The sequence below is a fragment of the Pygoscelis adeliae genome, unplaced genomic scaffold (genome assembly GCF_000699105.1).
Source record: "Pygoscelis adeliae isolate BGI_AS28 unplaced genomic scaffold, ASM69910v1 Scaffold226, whole genome shotgun sequence".
Classification (NCBI taxonomy): Eukaryota; Metazoa; Chordata; class Aves; order Sphenisciformes; family Spheniscidae; genus Pygoscelis; species Pygoscelis adeliae.
This window is the reverse complement of record NW_008824983.1, coordinates 4083048-4100979: the sequence shown is the minus strand read 5'-3', so window position 1 is coordinate 4100979 and position 17932 is coordinate 4083048. Positions and strand designations below refer to the sequence as shown.

Here is a 17932-nt window from a genome sequence, read left to right as displayed (position 1 = left end):
GTGTGGCAGTGATGCCGGCCACCACTGGCTTAGCCATTTTACACAGAAGTAGGGGAGGAAGGAGTGAGAAGAGAGAGGAGCAGAGGACAGGGGCAGGGGAGATAAACTGTTGGCTGTTTTATTCTGTTTCCTCTTTTTTTCCCCTGCTTACTTCTGGATTCAGTGAGAAAAAACCTTTTAGTCTTACAAGATAAGGAGGGGAAAGGGAAGAAAAGAACATGAATCTCTTTGAAAAACAGGAAGGACAAAATTAGCTTACCAGCTTTTCAAAATTAACAAGGTTATCCAGAAAAGTTTTATTTCCTTCGTGGATGAATGTTACATCTGAAAAAAATAAAGGAAAAGGAATTATTTTTCATGGCTTTGTTGTTTAATACAAAGAAATAAAATGACTAAACAGCAACAGAAAGAAAAAAAAAAAGAGGAAAGTATCCCATTAAGGACTGACACAATACCTTATAACAGTGGAACAAAAGCCTGGTACAATGATGACATGCAGAGATTATTAGATAACAACACTACGTACACATTGTAACAAGAGGATTTTCAAGTGGGAGCATGGATTTCTTATTAAACGTGGTCAGTGTTACTTCTAGGGTGTGTATCCTACAGAGGATGGCTGGGAGCAGGCGGGGGCATCCAGAGGGATGGCCCTGCATGGCACGCCTGCTCTCCGCACCCTGCCGCACCGATCCGGCCACGCTGCCCATGGCTGTGCCCGAGCCGGGGCTGGCCGGTCCCTGAGCCCAGAGCTCCATGGGGGCAGAGCTACCAGTCTGCTCTGACACCCCTTCATCCCTCTCTGTGGGACACGATGACTCTGAAGTCCTCCCCAGAGAGACGGGCTACAGCAGTTAAACAACAGTTAAACACAAGCCACCAAGCTGAAGTTCAAAGCCTTGAAATAAGCGTTACGGCTAGGGAAGAAACACTTTTACACAGTGTTGTTGGAGAGAATTCGCAAAGGCAACAGAAAGGTCAGTGAGAGGAAAAGGAAAAGCCTATATTTGGCACCAGGAAGGGAACTGAACACAGTGGAATGAACTGGAGAGGGGGGGAATATCAGGCAAAACAAATGCTGCTAAGTTAAGATTACAATTAAAACAGTAAATTGACGTCATTTTCTCCATTTTTCTAATGCGTATTAGGACACAAAGCAAGACCTGTCTTGGTCATGAAGTACCAAGGACAGATTCCCTGTGGGGACTGAAGCTCTGCCTCTGATAGTGCATCCTCTGGGTCACTGAAAATACTAGCAGGAGCACCACCACCATGCCCCCTATCAGCTCTCTCCTGAATGTGCGGGCACCCAGGAGTACCAGGAGGAGATGGCACTATTCTAATGAGACAGCACTCCGATACCATTCCTTCTTAAAAGTCACAGCTGTGCCTGCCAGCAGGCAAACGGCACACAGTAAACAGGCAATGTCTCCCTCTCAGCAGAGGTGCCAACCCCCAACCCACCAGTCTAACTGCGCACCTCTTAACTGCGCCTTTCTCCTGTGCTCACCTCTAGGACTCCCTCTGATGCACACTTGGTCCCCCTAGTTTCGGGAGATTTTAGGACTGGGAAGCTGCAGCTGACACTGGGGGCTGCTTCGTCACACCCCGCATCCCTTCATCCTCCCCCAAAACAGCCAACCTGATTTATTTCCTTTTGTTTCAAAGACTCGCTCTGTGCCCGAGGGGCATTTTGTAATTGCTTAGAATGGAAATGTTAACAGCTTCATACGCTGGTGGAAACCCGGGGCTGGGACTCATTAGGCAGAGCTGTGCATGAGGGGTGATGGAGAGCTCCCGCACCCCCAGGGCGGCTGGGCTGGGGTCTGCCTCGGGCAGGCAGGATGCCAGCCCGGCCACGCGGGATGCCAGCCGGCACTCCTGAGCAAGTGGGGCAAGCACGGCATATGCTGGGGATGCCTCCAGCACCTCTCTGCCCCTGGGCGGCATCCTAAAAATCAGGGGGAAAGGAGGGAGCAGGACCCTCTACACCTCCTCTGTTGGGCTGCTTTGGGGCACCCAGGGAAAGGGACAGGGAAAGGACATGGCTTCAGGACACAGGCATTACTTGTCTCTATGTCAGTGCAGTTAAAAACCGTCTGTCACTTCTAATGAAAAAATTATACTGGAAGCAGAAATTTCCACACAGCTTTTTAAGTCAATGACAGCAACGTGTATATCTCTGAGGTGGAAGGAATAGAAATTTCCTGTGCAGCCAACAACTAAGAGTCTAGATAAATTCAGCAGAGCAGAAAATTGCATGTGAGCTATGCTGTAAGGGTACATCACAGTATTTTATTACATATTTGAAAAATCTGCCCAATTTTCAAAAGCTGTGTCTGTGTGCTGTAAGAGAGCTCCACATTTAAATTTAATTAACTTTAAAAGGACACTCTAAAGTTATTTTTTATAATTACAGGTTATTAATGATTTTCAGTTTTTTCTTGAAACTACTTCTGTTCCTCTTGCGTTGAAATACAGTAATTATTTGAGTTACTAATGATTTCTATGCTATCAATGCTTATTTTACTGGTCTTGGAAGTAACGTTAATACAAACATGCTTGACATGGAATAAAGTCCTATGTACTGTGCAATAGTTTGGGAATTACCAACCTTGGCAACATCTCCTTATGGATCACTGTACTGAAGAAGATGACTGTATTATTTTTCAAAGTCTCCTTGCTATCTCCAATGTATCTGAGAGACATGAATGCTGCTTACGTCCATGTTCTTATCCACCATATTGTAGTGGTGTGCAAACAGCATTGCTACAAGTTCCTTTTTTATGTTTGCTGCCTTTGTTTGCAGGCAAGACATACTCGAGAACGCTTAAAAAATACTGATTTTGAAGCCTTGATAATTGTATCCATCTGAATTAATGCAAACTCCTTTTATGTGTGCAAAGAGGGGAAGTGCCTGATGGCTCCCAAACTGTCACCAACTGATCTGGAGAACTGTCTTCAAACATTTTAAACTTGAGCAGCAGCAGCAGCAGGTTGGAATAAACAGCCTAAAGAGAACACTTTCACAACACAGGAATAACCAAATGGATTTGCCATGTTCAAAGACAAGGCAATTAATAATTAATGACTCCAAGACAACGGAATATTTGATATACCTGCCACTTAATTAGCTGCCCAGCTCCCTGAGTTAAGCAAGTAGTTTTATTTTTTTATCTTTTTTATTATTTTTTTTTTAATAATAAGATTTTTTTAATCTCTTTCAGACCTCTAAGAGACTTGACAATCCCCTCCTCTCAGGACAGACAGATGGGGCAGGTTCTGCCTTCAGGATGACACCAGGTAGTTTCACCCTGGCGAGGCAGGGCGAGCGCCTCAGACCAGCAGCGTGGCTGAGGCTGCTTTGTGGGGGTGCACCCAACGCAGCCGGGCAGCCCCGTTCAGGGGCTTGCAAGGTCTCGCTTCTCCACTGAGGAGGATGTGGCCAAAGCAATGGCACACTACTCTACCCGCGCCTGACGGGAAGGTACTGAAGTTTGGAAACCTGTGTGAAAATTGCAATCTCCCCCGTCTTAAAAGGCAGCTGTTTATTACCCACAGCGAGTGCTATCTTGTAGACACCACTACCTCTGCCACGAACTTATCATAAGGCCACCTGAAGGAAAAATCACCTTACACTTATTTTAATTAACCACAACGAAGAAGAGCAGCCAAGCTTTAACATTACCTTTCAGAAGTAAGGGCATGAAGGGGATTTTCGGAGATTTCATTTTCTTGAATGCATCTCTGTAAGCTTTGTGATTCAGAGAAGGGTCCTACAAAACCATTTGGGTAATAGAGAGAAAAATCAATAGGCTATAAAAAGAGCAATTCTAAATCCATTACAGGCTTATGATCTGAACATGATTTAGATATAAAAGGCTTCTTTGGGAAACGAGGTAGATAGTTTTCTAAGCTAGGTGACTTACTAAACTGAACAGGAAATGTAAACAGTGAAAGGAACAAAAGCAATTACGTTCCTCTAGATGAAGCAGTGCTAAAATGGGAGTAAGCTGCAGAATAGATTCACTTGGACTGCTCTGTAATTTCCCCACAAATTTCTATTAGCAAAATCTCTTCAGCTTACTATCTAGCATAAAATGTATCCCAGAATGTATTGCTGATTAATTTCTTCTTTAAAAAACAAACAAACAAAAAAATCCCAACAAAAACTGTTCTCAGATCAATGGAGGATATTGGAGATTTTCAAAGAAAATAAGAGAGTACGTTTCAGTGGTGTTGTGTAAGTAATTCAAAAAGTCATCTCAATTTCCCATATAAATGAACGTTTTTGTACACCAGCTCACACGCAATCTTGAAAACACATTAATTTATAAAGGACTCTAAGTACAGAAGCATGACAGCCATTAAAGGCTGGATCTCATGTTCCCTGCGCCAGGCAGTGATCTCACCACGCACCCACTTCCATGACAGCCAGAGGAAACACTTGTTTATTCAGCTTTGATAATGGTGACAAAGACCCTTAGCCTCGGATTTTGATTTTTTTTTTTTATTATTATTTTTTTTTAAACTTCAGCTGTCCTCCTTTTCTCCTGATCCGCAGCACATTGCTTTGGATCAAGGCTGATTAACCACCACAGCAAAAGAACAGCTTCCAAATTGATGCTGGGGAACCGACACTACATTCGCCTCTCTCCGTCCTTCCTCCAGCTGTCAGTAATATAGCCTTTTTCCTTTTCGTGTTTGGAGACCACTTCTGAGCTCTGGAGGGCTGCGTGGCCTTCGGCAAATCTGACATGACAAGTTCCAGCTCGAGACAATGACAGGCAGCCTCCAAATAAATTAGGAAGAAGGCAGGCAGGTAAAGACAGGCAATGCCGTTCTGCTGTCAACACCGTACTTACTGTCAAACTTTCAAGTTCAGTGAAAAGTTTCTTGAACTTCATTAGAATTTTCTGAAGTGGGGAAAATAGAGAGGGAAAAAAAAAAAGTAAAGTTGATTTAAGAAAAAAAAATGCATAGGCAGAAAAATGCTGAGGCTTTTTTTTTTTCCCATGAGACTGTCGCCTGTGAAGTGCCTGCTGTAAGTACCAACAGGCAGTTAACCTCCACTCCTCAGCTCCAAGAGCCCTAATTACAGACCATGTTCAGTGTGATGCCAGTGAGGCACCAGACCCTGCAGCCTCACCTCGGGGACCTGCATCAATCTTTTATGGAAACTGCTTGTTAGCACCTGTTTTTATTTCCTTCCCTAACTTCCATGTCTGCTGCATTTACCTTAATATCCCTATCAGGTTAGGAATTGTAACACAGACTGAGAATTCAGATAGTGTAATCACATCCAGGTTAAATCATTTGTTGTAATCACTTTTTCCCTAAAACATGAGTTCTAGAAATTAACAGGCATAACGCTTAGTGCTGTTTGATACACCACACGCCCAGCACTGACCAGTGTTACTACTGGCACATGCTGGTGCCAGAAAAGAACTTTCCTTAAAAAATGGTTACTCCATCTCTGGTCTCTCACCCTAATCCCACAGGGAGGTGCACAAAACACCTTCCAAGGGAGCCCAGGCATAAACTACCTTCTTGCCCCACATGCTAACACCTGCTCTGCTCCATGAGCATCCAGTTCCTTTATCTCTAAGATGCTTTAATGGATTCACCTCATTATACTCAAAGCAATCGTTCTTCAGTTTGAGTTTTGCTGCTGGTATTTAGGACTTGAAGAAGGATGTGTGCACCTTAAAGCCTGCCTATTTTTTCCAACCATACTAGCTAGTCTAGTAAAAGATATCCTCTCTTAGTACAAATCCTGTCTCGCCTTTGTCCTTAGACCCTGAGAGCCACCAGGACACTACCAAGAGAAAAGAGATTTAGAACAATTAAGTTTAAGTGGATGTGCTGTATGATTAAAATGCTAAAATAACTGAATATGGAATTGCAATTGCACATTTTTAGTATCTTAAATCAGGGAAAGTTAGGCTCATTAAAACACTGCACACTGTAGAAAAAAAAGTAGAGTATGCTTGGGAGCATATTACTTGTTTAAGAATTCAAGTGCAGAGCCAATATAATTTAGCGTCTAAATGGTTGCTTAAATTTAGGTGGCTTCATTTACATGTGTAATGTAAATGTAAATTAATTTATAAACATTGCTCTACTTTCTAGAAGTCACATTACTAATGCAAATAACCTTCTGCTTTTGAAATTTTCAGTGCAGTAAAGTTTTACAAATAATAAAAAAAAAAAAGCATGTGACTTCATAAATATTTTACACACAGAAATGGGACATATTTACAATGATACATATGCAGATGCACTCCTTGCTCAGACAAGCAATATATTCTGCTCTTCCTGAGAGAAGTCCAGCAGCACATAATCGTTGGAGAGGTCACACCACACAGCTGAGTTCTGCATGTTTCTATGCGAGAGAGATCTACACCAATGCCACCGGGTGCCTTTGATACAATACTTAGCCCCTTCCACTCTCCTACCAAAGCCCAGAGAAATGAGATGAAGGCAATCCATAAGAGCAGGCAAGGGCAAATGTTCCCTAGTGGGCAAAGCATTTTAAAAGTAGGAGAGACAAAGGGTTTCTGTATCGTCGTCCTCAGGCATGTGTTTTTTTTCTAAAATTTTTGTTTAACCTGTTATTTAAAGTTAGCTCCTCCTTGGCTGTCTGAGTCCCTGTAAACTCCTCCCTGCAGAAGCAGTCGCTGTACTTGTTTCTCTGCGTGCCGAAACCACTGACATAGGCAGTGATGTTTCCATATGCACGATTTCAGCTAAGGGGGAAGACTTTGCTCTGGACAGTGTGTCAGATAGGTTTGTAAGTCTCTGATGGCCGTTTGGTTTCAGCTGTTGGTGTTCAAGAGTATCTCCAAGGCAGGAGGTCACAGCCATTCTCTGTCACTTTGTATTACAGATTGATATTTTTTGAGTACTGCCCGCTTGTGGTGTTGGGCGCATGGGGGAGGGATGAAGCTTCACCCCATCACACTAAATTACTCCTTCCCCAATTTTTGGTTCATCAGCAGATATAGTAAGCTTGCAGATACTACCACTAAATAATTTACTTGGATGGAAAAAAAAAAAATCCACAATATAAACACAGATCCCAGTGGGACCCTCCTCTAAACATCCCACGCTCTGTGCTCTGTCTAGCAACCCGTAGCTTCTTTAGCAGATAATCTGTTCTCCAGTATGCTCCTTATTCATGGCCCATTTGCTAACTTTGTTGTTCAAGATGAGCAGCTGCAAAAGAGCTGATAAAGGAGAATTAAAAAGGGTTCATTTCTACTTTGTATTTTTTTAAAATGAAATTATTCCATAATAAGGTATTGCTTGTTTGGAGCCACCTTTTTTTAAGACTTTCTGTTCTGACATCTACTTAAAATGCTAGGATAATTTACCCAACTTTTTTTTTTTTTTAAAAGAGGGTAAGATCTCCTTGCTTTGTTCTTATTTAAAAGCTCTGGAAGGACACATTTAGTTTTATTTGAATAGCTGTGTATCTAAGGTTTCAGGTCACAGAGAAGTTTCTCTACTGACACTCGCTCACTGTTTGATTTCAGCACGAAAAACCAGTAATTAGAAAGAAAAGGTAATTCACCAGTATACAACCTTTGCGAGAAATGGTTTTGACAGGGTCTAAAACGTACAAAGATGTGTCTTACCTCCCAGGTCTGAGACAGCCGGCTGACAGATGCAGTGTTGAGACCCATAACAATAGCAAAGAATGAATTCAGATTTCTTTGGGCTTTACAGCTGTGGAATAAAAATATGAACATGGCATTCTGATTTTTTTGTACTCAGAATCAGAGAAAAATGGAATGCACAAGTATCTTCGGTTACTGAGTCCCATTTCAACCCTCAGCACTAACACACAATCATCTTCCACATAATGAACTCGTTAAACGTCCTCTCATGACCACCTGCAGTCTAGGTGATGGGGTTTCTAAGAAGTTTTTTAGGAAAAGTTCTACTGTCTCATCAACCCTGTTGTTGGCAGGTTATTTTTCTTCCTTTGCTGTCAAAAGTAATTTTCCCTTTTCAATGTTCAAGTTACTCTCAGCTGTCCTTTACCATACAGAAAAATTCCTTGACCTCTATTCTGTTGTATTATAAATATTTTCATCTCCTTTTTCATCTTTTCTGTAAATTGTACATCATTGGTTCCTTCAATTTCTCTTTGCGGTCATGGCCTGCAATCTACTTTTCCATATTGTTATTATCTTTCATTGAATTCTTTGTAATTTATTTTAACTTTTCTCTCATGCATTTCCTTCTTATCAAGGAGATGTAGTGAGACAGTGGGAAAGGAAAGAGAAACATAATTACTGTTTTGGATCTAAGTTCTTACACCTTTCTCCTATGCAAGTATAAAACAAATATCAAATTATTTATTTGGAACAGCATCGCGCTTTGTCCTTGCCTTTAATTTGTCATCTATTATCACCCAAGGACCTTTGTCACAGTACTGTTCTTTACAATCATGCATTTATTTCTTCAGCTCAGTATTAGCATTCCCTAGCTGAACTACTCTGCATCTATCTAAATTAAATCTTATCCTACTGTTGTTTGCACATGCCACCAGACTCCTTAGATGATTCTTTTTTTTTCTATCCTCCAATGCATTTGCAATCCCTCATCATTTTTATTGTCTGAAAAATCTGATTAATGTTCAATTTACATATCCCTATAAATTAGTTGCAGTTAGCACTGGTTCCAATACAGGTCCCTGTGGAATTTGCTTGATACCTCTATTCTTTGGCATTTTACTATATATGATCAGACCCTGCTTATTTCTAGTCCATGAGGAAATCTGAAATCCTGAAATATCGAGTCCTTTTCAAACAAAAAGATTCCACTTTCTCTTGCAGATTCTTGACGACCACTATAAACATACGTGTGCGTGTGAGAGTGAGAGAGAGAATCCTCTTTTAAGATAATTTTAAGTATGAGTGAATCCACTGCCTTCACTGGGATTTATCATCAGGGAAAAGTATGTGCCAAGGCCTTCGACTGGAAACACACCAGCACTTGTTACAAGTTTTATAAAGCTTGCACTCATCGCTGTGTACTATCTTGAGACAGTGTATTTCTCACTTCACTTCAGCTGTCTTAAAGTTAATCCTAACTTTGTTGCTTAGACTTCTTTTATCATTAAAGTCAGGCAGCTCCCAAAAGTAATTCACTCCAAAACAAGAAAGGTGTCAGCACAGCTCAGATAAAGTGACTACTGGATGGGCCCACTTCTCACAAAGAACTGTAGAGGGAAGGTACGTCTTTTACAGTCAGTCACTGCTTGGGAAGCAAGAAGACTGCTGTTGTAATCCATTTATTCTAACCCTACGTTGACCTGTTTCTGTAACTCCTCAGGACGTTCATTTCTAACGACATGCTAATCCATTTTGTCTATCAAATCACTTGTTCACTATTTCAGACTAGCTCATCAACAGAAGCGTAGGTACCCATGTTTCAAAAACTCTGCCTCTCCTTTATGTATTGGCAAAAGCCTTCCATCTTCTTCAGGTGTTCCTCAACAGTGAAGCACACAAACGTTGAACATGAAATCTTAAGTCCTGGGGCTTTCCTGACAAGCTGAAAGTCAGAGACACAGACTCCTGGCCGAATCTAGGAGCAGAGAACAGGGAGCAGCCAGAGCGGCTCACAGCTCCCTACCTCTCTGTCTTAGTCATAAACAAAACAGCAGGGCTGCTTGGCCTGTGCCTCATGATGAGAGGCCTGTGCTTAGCATACCATCCTTCCACCCTAATTGTTCCTCTTTCATCAACTCTTCCAGAATTGATGAGATATGATAATGCTTCTTTTAGAAAGCTGGTTTTCTGATTAAAAAAAAGATCCCGAGCAAACTACACACTCACTTATTTGTGTATCCATTATTCCACAATCTACATGCTACGATGATGGGTGCTTCTGCAATGCACTGGGAGAGCCTGTCTATTGTTTACTGACAACTGTATTTAGTCTCCACAACTTTTTCGATTAACAGAGATGGAATTAATTCAAACAGAGCAACATTTTAGTCTGGTGACAAATATATCCCTATTCATGTGGGACAGACATGAAGCTTTTCTTGGAAGGCAAATTAATGCTACTGTGGTGCAAGCAAGGCACACAGAACCAACCGTTTTTGACGTAATTGGACCAAACTTGGCCATTGATAAGGCAGAAAATGAGTGTATTACTGGATACCATAAACTTGCAAACTAAATCAAATCACATTTATGAGTTACACTAGATTAGATTAGATTACAAGAATTCATTTCACCAAAGGCACTGCTTCAGCAGAGAACAGTCCTTTCTATGTAAGTGCCTTGCAAATTAAATCAACCCAGTCGATGAAGGGAACAAATTATACATTTTCCATGAACATGCATATTCAAATATTGCAGAAGAGTGGAGAGAGAGGCAAGGAGAATGGTTGCACATATTTAAATTGCTCCATTCCCTTGGTTACTAAAATAAGAGTTATTACAGAGAAAAGAACTCTCTGTGTATAGTATATATTTGTATTCTGTTCCAAGGCATAGAATAAATGCCAGCACTATTTAGTAATAGTGCAAGAATAGACCATCAAATCTAATTAATGAAGAACCCCCACTCCAATAAATAAAAGAGTACCCTAGACGACAACATGGGGCAACAGCTTACTGTAGCCAGTTTCCCCTCAAGGTAGGACTTTCAAGATTGTAACAGAGTTTTTTGGTTTCCGTGTAGTGTTTGGTGAATAACTGCGTTGCTGCTCAAATAGTTTTGTAATGCAGTCCTTAGGTTATCTCTGCTAAGAAAGGAGATATCTCTGCACCACCAGGGATTTTGCAGTTGATGCTGCAGATACAGTGGCTAAGCTGCTGGGGAAGATTTGAGCAGCATATACTCCACCATATCTACTTTTGGCCAGTGTTTGCTGTTGTTATTTATGGACTGTTTTATCTAGGTATGCTTACTACACTGTTAAAACATGGGATGACAAATTAGTTTTCTTTCTTTGCTCTTGCCCCTACTTCTCCTATCCCACCAAATAAAGCATGTGAATTCAAGGGGGTTTTTTGGTAACTTTAGTAACTTACTGGGCAGCAATCTTGATGAACTTTTTGACTAGCTGTACACGTTTGCAGAGCTGGCTGCAGAGGAGTATCTCAGTGGCAACCCAAAGCTGGACCTCGTTGCACCTTTGAAGCAGAAGGCTGAGATTCTCAGTGTTTTCAGCACTGCCCTGTCTGCTGAACGTGAAGTATATCAGCTCTTGCTGGAAGACAGTGACAACATTAACAGGGATATAAAAACAATTTAAATGCAAGTTAATTATAAATTATTTAGAAGTATGTTTTTGAAACAAGACTTGGTTACAGATGGTTGTTTTTTCATTATCCATGAGCCAATCACAAATGATTCAGGGTCCAAGTTTGGCTTAGCAAAGTCTAGAGGCTTATTACAGTAGGCAGGTGGATTGGAAGTCCTGCAAGATGTGCTTTTCTTGTGAGATTTCCTGCAGTTCCACTTCTGGCTACAGCCAGGTATAGGACACAAACGATCTGTCTCTTTCTGTATTTCATCACTTCTGTTCCAGTATGAAAAAGCAACCACATCAGACCATAGCAGAATCTGAAAAATTTCCATTCAAATTTCTTCCTAAAAATAGCCAAGTTTTCAGGAACAGAGGTGTGGGTATTGATTTCTGTGCAAAAAACCCACAACTTGACCAGCTCTAGATTTAAAGTGCCTAACCTGAATAAAAGAACCTGAAATGAAAGATCAAGGAAAGCATCTGATGAGAAGCAAGGGAATTTCCCATTCATTTTCTCAGAAAGTCACCATGCTTTTCAGTGAATGATATATTCAAGTGACATTTTGTACTGTTAACTGTGTATTTTACTCAGCAGCTCACAGGAGAACCTATCAAAGTCATTGAAACAACCCAATGGGCACTGAAGTGGGCCATTATCCCATTTTATAAAGTCTGCCCAGTATTTTTTATCTCACTGAAGCCTAACAAGAACAGTAACGTGACCATCTAAATTGCTGAAATTGTGAATTCTATTGTGGCTAACGTGATATCAAGGACACCTATTTGTGGAGTCCTATATCTACCGGAACATTATCGAGTGCAAAGGACAATCTGCATATGTAACATATTCACACAGACAGTTTTTAGAGAATAATCATGCTCTTTTACTCTCTTGACGCAAAAGTCAATAAAACCCACCAGGTATACAGGGAACATACGAGACGCACTGGCAAAGGGAAGTTAGAAATTTTTTTCAGTATCAAGGATTGCAACACATCTCTTGGACCTGATTCAATGTCACCACTACTAAGAACTGCCAAATCATACTGTCATGACAGTGAACTGAGCACCAAGGAATACTGATGCTCCAAAATGCTGGTGCAATGTCAGGAAATCATAACGGCTCAATGCTACATGAGAGTAATATATCTGGAAATGGACATGGTGCTTCTTACCTCATGAATTGCATTGAAGAGGCTCCAGTCAAAGTTTGTTAGTTCTAAGGCAAGATCCCAGGTGTTGATTCCCAAAATTCTCACAGACCTTTGCTGCAATTCCTCATTCTCAGCAAATGGGTTCTAAATCAATAGCCAAGAGCAAAAAAATCCTGAGCAAATGCCAAAAGTTCTGCAATGAAACAGCTACTGGACCAAGGTACAAAACAGAGCTGAGTAAGTAATCTTCTCTAAGTGCACTCTGAGAGTTTTCCCCCCCCACTAATCAAAATCAAGGCGTTATAGCCTATTTAATAAATAGCTTGAAAAAGGAAATGGGTCAATAGGATCAATGACTTCCTATTGGATTAGGCCTCTCCCTCTGTCTCTCTTTCTCTAAACCTTGAGTATAAAACACTGACCAAGCAGACAGCATAATGAAAATAAAATCCCTGAAGCCATCAGAAAATAAAATCCGAATTAAGACACCAGGAAATTTTTGTATTATAAGATAAAGGAATCATTCTGCAAACACACCGGATTTAGAATAAATACACACAACTTGCCCACCAATTCACCTTTACAAATAACATAAATCCATTCATTTTATGATTAATTTACTCCAAATGTAATCACCAAACAGTAAAACACTGTGGGTCCTGATTCATAAAAGTTACTTAGCATATTACTGTGGAGTGCACTGGTACTGCTGGTATTAAGGGTCATTTAACATTTCCATTATTAACTTGGATTTTCAAAGGTTTGCATTTCTCTTGGGTTTTTTTACCTCATCAGGCTGAAACTTGGCACATGAACCATCTGCCAAGATGAAAGATTATTCTTATCTGTTAAGCCATTACTTTGGTGCTATATTTCTGACAGTTACAGCAAGTTTTGCAATTTTTATTATGTAACTAATGAAACTAGATTGGCTGTCACCTGTCTGCACTGGAAACCTTCCTTTAATATTCGCATTTTTAGAGGTGGCTAGAACTCCGGAGATAATGGGGATGACAGATTACAATGATAGCGGCATGTCAGCTCTTCGGGGCACATTGATCCAACAAAATGTAAATAGACATTTCTCATCCCTAGGATGAATGCACAGATCCTAGTGGTACTGACAACACATAAAAGTCAGTTGAGATACCGTCCCTGCGCTTTCCTTGAAACAGCTGCATAATTAGCAGAAAACTATTGAAAGATTAATTTTTTGAGTGCCTGACTGGTTTTTTTGATTAATTGAGTGCCTGATTAATTTTTTGAGTGCCTCACTAAGGTTTTGGGAAATCATAGGGGGAGAGGGAGTTTGCAATCCCAGTTTCTGAGGATAGAGGGAATGAGAGACCTGCTGCCCTTTGACCCACTCCCCTCCCCAGCACCAGTGAGAGGATGAGGAGACAGACAGACGGAAGGAAGGGAAGAAGAGATACCACCAGCGATATATGCCAGCCACAGACTGACCATGTGGCTGCCACAACACTGGGGTCACACTTTTGACCAGTAATTTTGGTAGAACTCACACGACATCTATTTCTACATGTAGTAATTCCACAGAGTTTGTCCATCACCTTGTATGATTATGTACCAGCCACTTTAAGTGTTACAGAGGCACAAGGAGGGGGGGAAGTCACACAGGCCCTGAATAATCCTTATCCCATCCAGTCCTGTACAAGCACAAGTCAGCTTTTCCAGGCTGAAGTAGACTGAAAGATTTAAGCTGTACAGAAGCTTTGGTCTATTTGAAACTGATGAACAAATTCCATTACTGTTCAGTCAAATAACTGCTGTTATTGCAAGATACCTTTTTTTCAGGTATAGAGCAGCTCAGTAAGCTTTACTAAGGAAGAAAAAAAATAAATTCTGTATTGAGAAAGCCCTCTGAGAGGAATAGTAAGCTTTTGATGTGGAGTCAGACAAATGAAAAATGGGAAGTATACAACACACATCCTTACCAAAGAATCAGTCAGATCTTTTCGGTAGACAAACATACGACTGGATGACTCAAAAGATTTTGAGATAGCCAAGTCATTTGGTTGTAGTTCATGTTTTTCTGTAAAAGCAGAAAACAAAACACAGAAGCTTCAGAAAAGGAGTAAAAGCTGTATATAAATGAGAAAAACATTACAAATGTATTTGTAAAGCCACATCAATTTAGAATTTAACTAAGCCTCAAACTCAGACCTATGTATACACCAAGCATGGGACTGTCATCTCCACATTATTCAGGCACAATAAAGGCAAGATGTCTCTGATGCTGGACTAGAGCACAGAAGCTTCCAGCATCTGCTTTCAACTTGGACTTCACATAGGATAGAACAGAAAGAAACCCTTGAATCATCTAGTCTAACCTCCTAGGCATTACAGAACATTTCATTTCAATCCAGTGTATCTACTGTAAATGCGGTGACTTTTGTTAGAGCAAAGTGTCTTGGCCTCCAGAGACTGAGCTGCTGCGTGTCACTGGCAGACAAGAGCAGGGGTGGAGATGTCATCAGTAGCCATGGCCATTCAACAGGAAAAGAAGTTTAAAGGATCACAACGCCATTAAATTCACCCCATGGAGCAGAGCTGAAGAGTCCTTGATAGTACGGCATGTACAAAAATTCCTCCAGACCTAGAGTAATTCATTTAGGAAACATTTGAGTAAGAGAGCAGGACACACCAAACTGGTAGCAAAGAGAAAGGAACTTTTTTTTTTCCCTCCACTCCAGAGAACTGGTTCAGCTCTGGGCATTCTTGGACGCACCAGAGAAAGGTGTGGGGAAAAATAAAGCAAAACCCAGAACACAGCTAAAAAACTGCCCTGGGAAAACTGTGTCTTCCTGCGGGCTCCAAGTAATCTTCTGGAGACCTGACACATGAGATTTGATTACAGTGACTGTATTAATGTAGACCCAAAAGCACTACAAGCATGTTGAGAGCTACCTTGGACTTTTCATTGCCCATGAGGGAGAAGTAGGACCGGGAGGAGTCTGAGCACCAAACATCATTTCAAACTGTCTGTTTTCCCTCTTATCCATGCTCACACTGACACCAGATACATTTATGTTGAACTACCAGTATGGTTTTTCTACATAATTTTGAATAAAAAGAGCTTGCTCGTTCATTTCAGGAATACAATAGAAACACGTTCTCCAATGTTCATAATGCTGCCCTCCAAGTGGATGGCAGATGACAGTTCTGAGTCATGCAAATAGCAAAAAAAACAAAGAAAAAAGAAAGCATGGCAGGCTGGTGTTTATTGCTCGCAGCAGAGGCGTGCCAATGCATAAGAACAAGGATACTGAAATTGTGGTATCTCCAATTAATTCAGGCAATGTGACTAAATAACATTTTGGGGGTTACAATGGTCATGTACAAATGACAATCCTATTGTACCTGCATTTTAATTATTGTTTCTTACTAAACAGCCAAGTGGCCACCACTTCTGTTCTGTGGCTTTCTCGGGAACTAATGTGGTCTAGAGATAATAGTGTGTTTCATTATTTATGAATTGTTGGTTTTCTTTAGCTAAGTAGGCAGTTAGCACCAGATTTATTGCTATCAATCAGAGCAGAACTTGCCCTGCTCTTGAACAGGAGCACAAGATCTGAAAAACAACAGCAGCACAGTGATCTTGCAGTGCTGCAAAATGCATTGGAGTCAAGTCTGGGCACACACAAGGGTAAAAGGAGTGTGCCTGCAAATGATGTAACCCAGCTGGCCGGGATGCCTACGTTCAATGCTCCCGTGTGGCCACTCCGTGCCCAGGCTCTCGACAGCCGGGGCAGGGCACCATCTCCCTGCCACCCACACCGGTGCCCTGCAGAAAAACGGTTGTTTAACTGAGCTCGGCGTGGGGGAGAAAAATGTAACCTTCCACTTCCGAATCAAATAAACAAACAGAACAAGCCAGCATTTGTCTATATTTCATTTAACTAGACTGACAAAGAAGTAAGAATGAGTGCCATATCTTTAAGGGTGCACCCTTTGTCCCAGGGGATCAACACCGACTAACGTTATCTGAGAATATGGCCAAGATATTCTAAACTCTTAGACCTTTTTTTGTAGATCCAGCTTGGCATTTCTATGCACCTAGTTAAATTGCTTCCCTTATATTCCCTAAGAGCCAAAAGGCACCACAATGAGCAAAACAATCTGACTGAAGACCTTGAGACCTGACAGACACCAAAGCAAATCTTGGGGGCTTGGCTGGTCCCTATTATCAGCCCATGATCAATCTGGTCTTCCTTAAAAAAGACAATAAGCCTTTCTGTTCAATGAGAAACACTAAAATAATAAGCAAAAAATGTCAGTTGTAAGCAAGACTGCTTACAAAATATTGCTTAGATTGCTCTCAGTATCTCAACTGTGCAAATACGTCTCCCTCCTTTCTGCTGGAGCATATTCATTACCCATGCCGTAAACAAGGAAACAGCCACGCATACAGCATTTGTTATCCCCTTTTATATTTTTAAAGCAAACCATGCCTCATCACCTTCCAAATTAATTTAAGTGCAAAAGTAGGAGATTTATCTGTGGGGAAAAAATAAAATCTTGCAGTACTGCTGGAGACAGAGTCCTTTGCACTCCCTTCCCAGAGAGGAGATGCCGTATCTGACGGTACCCAAGAATGAGCTGTTGCCATGGAAACGACTCTCTGGAAAGCAGCTCCTCATTGTTCCTGTGGTCATCCAGCTGCGGGCCTGCACAGGAACGGCTGTATCCTTGCACCAGAAAATGTCAGCCCTCCCTTACATGATGCACTAAAAGGTAAGTAATCAGATGAAGGGAAGTTATTTACCGCCCGAGAACGCGACTGTCACCAGCGCCAACTCCTCCTCCGGGTACTGGATCTTTTCTGCTACAATCTTCAGTATCTCCTGCGCTGAAGTGGATACTTGAGCTTTCACACTGACATAGGAGTGCTCTGTTATATACACACGGCAGAAAACTGCACAAAGGAAGAAAGACATACTCAGCAGTAGGCAGAGGCACCTGAACAGAGCAGGGGAGAATCTTGCAGACCCAACCATGGCAATGCCTCAGCTGCCTGGCTGCTGCGGCTGCAGGAAGGGTGGCTGCTGCACCCTGACCTACAAGGACATGAAACTAAGCATAAACATCACCATTTTCTCCCTTCCCGCCTCCTCTCTCTGGGAAATGAGAGGGCTAAGCAAATGGAAACAGATAACCCCACAGCTGCGTTTCAGCAATACCTATTTAAGACTTCCCACCATGAGGATTTGTCACAACCTTCCCTACTGCCTATCATCTTTGCAAACTCAGCTATTGCCATCTTTTCTCCCTTCCTTTTAGGTTCAGATAAATCACCGCCCTCTCAGTATATTTCATATCCGCTGCAGAAATGATTTTGGACCTCCACTTCCACCTGGAACAAGAGGCTTCGCAAGAACAGCACTCCATGCTCTTCAACCACTCCCACTAGCTTATCTGTCTAGACATCTAAACTACTTGCATTGCCAGGGTATTTTAGCACCAGCAGAGGCTGCCTGAA

General features: G+C 41.5%; 1 protein-coding gene across 1 annotated transcript in view; it reads right to left on the bottom strand.

The window, feature by feature from the left end:
• Positions 1–17932, bottom strand: part of LOC103918454 (rap guanine nucleotide exchange factor 5-like) — a 50810-nt gene that overhangs the window by 11513 nt on the left and 21365 nt on the right. The window contains exons 7-14 of the mRNA XM_009325766.1: positions 17219–17368; positions 14388–14485; positions 12454–12576; positions 11061–11239; positions 7641–7731; positions 4866–4916; positions 3689–3776; positions 260–324 (exon numbers count right to left, since the gene is read on the bottom strand). Of these exons, the coding sequence (XP_009324041.1) occupies positions 260–324; positions 3689–3776; positions 4866–4916; positions 7641–7731; positions 11061–11239; positions 12454–12576; positions 14388–14485; positions 17219–17368 (845 nt within the window). The remainder of the gene's footprint in view (positions 1–259; positions 325–3688; positions 3777–4865; positions 4917–7640; positions 7732–11060; positions 11240–12453; positions 12577–14387; positions 14486–17218; positions 17369–17932) is intronic.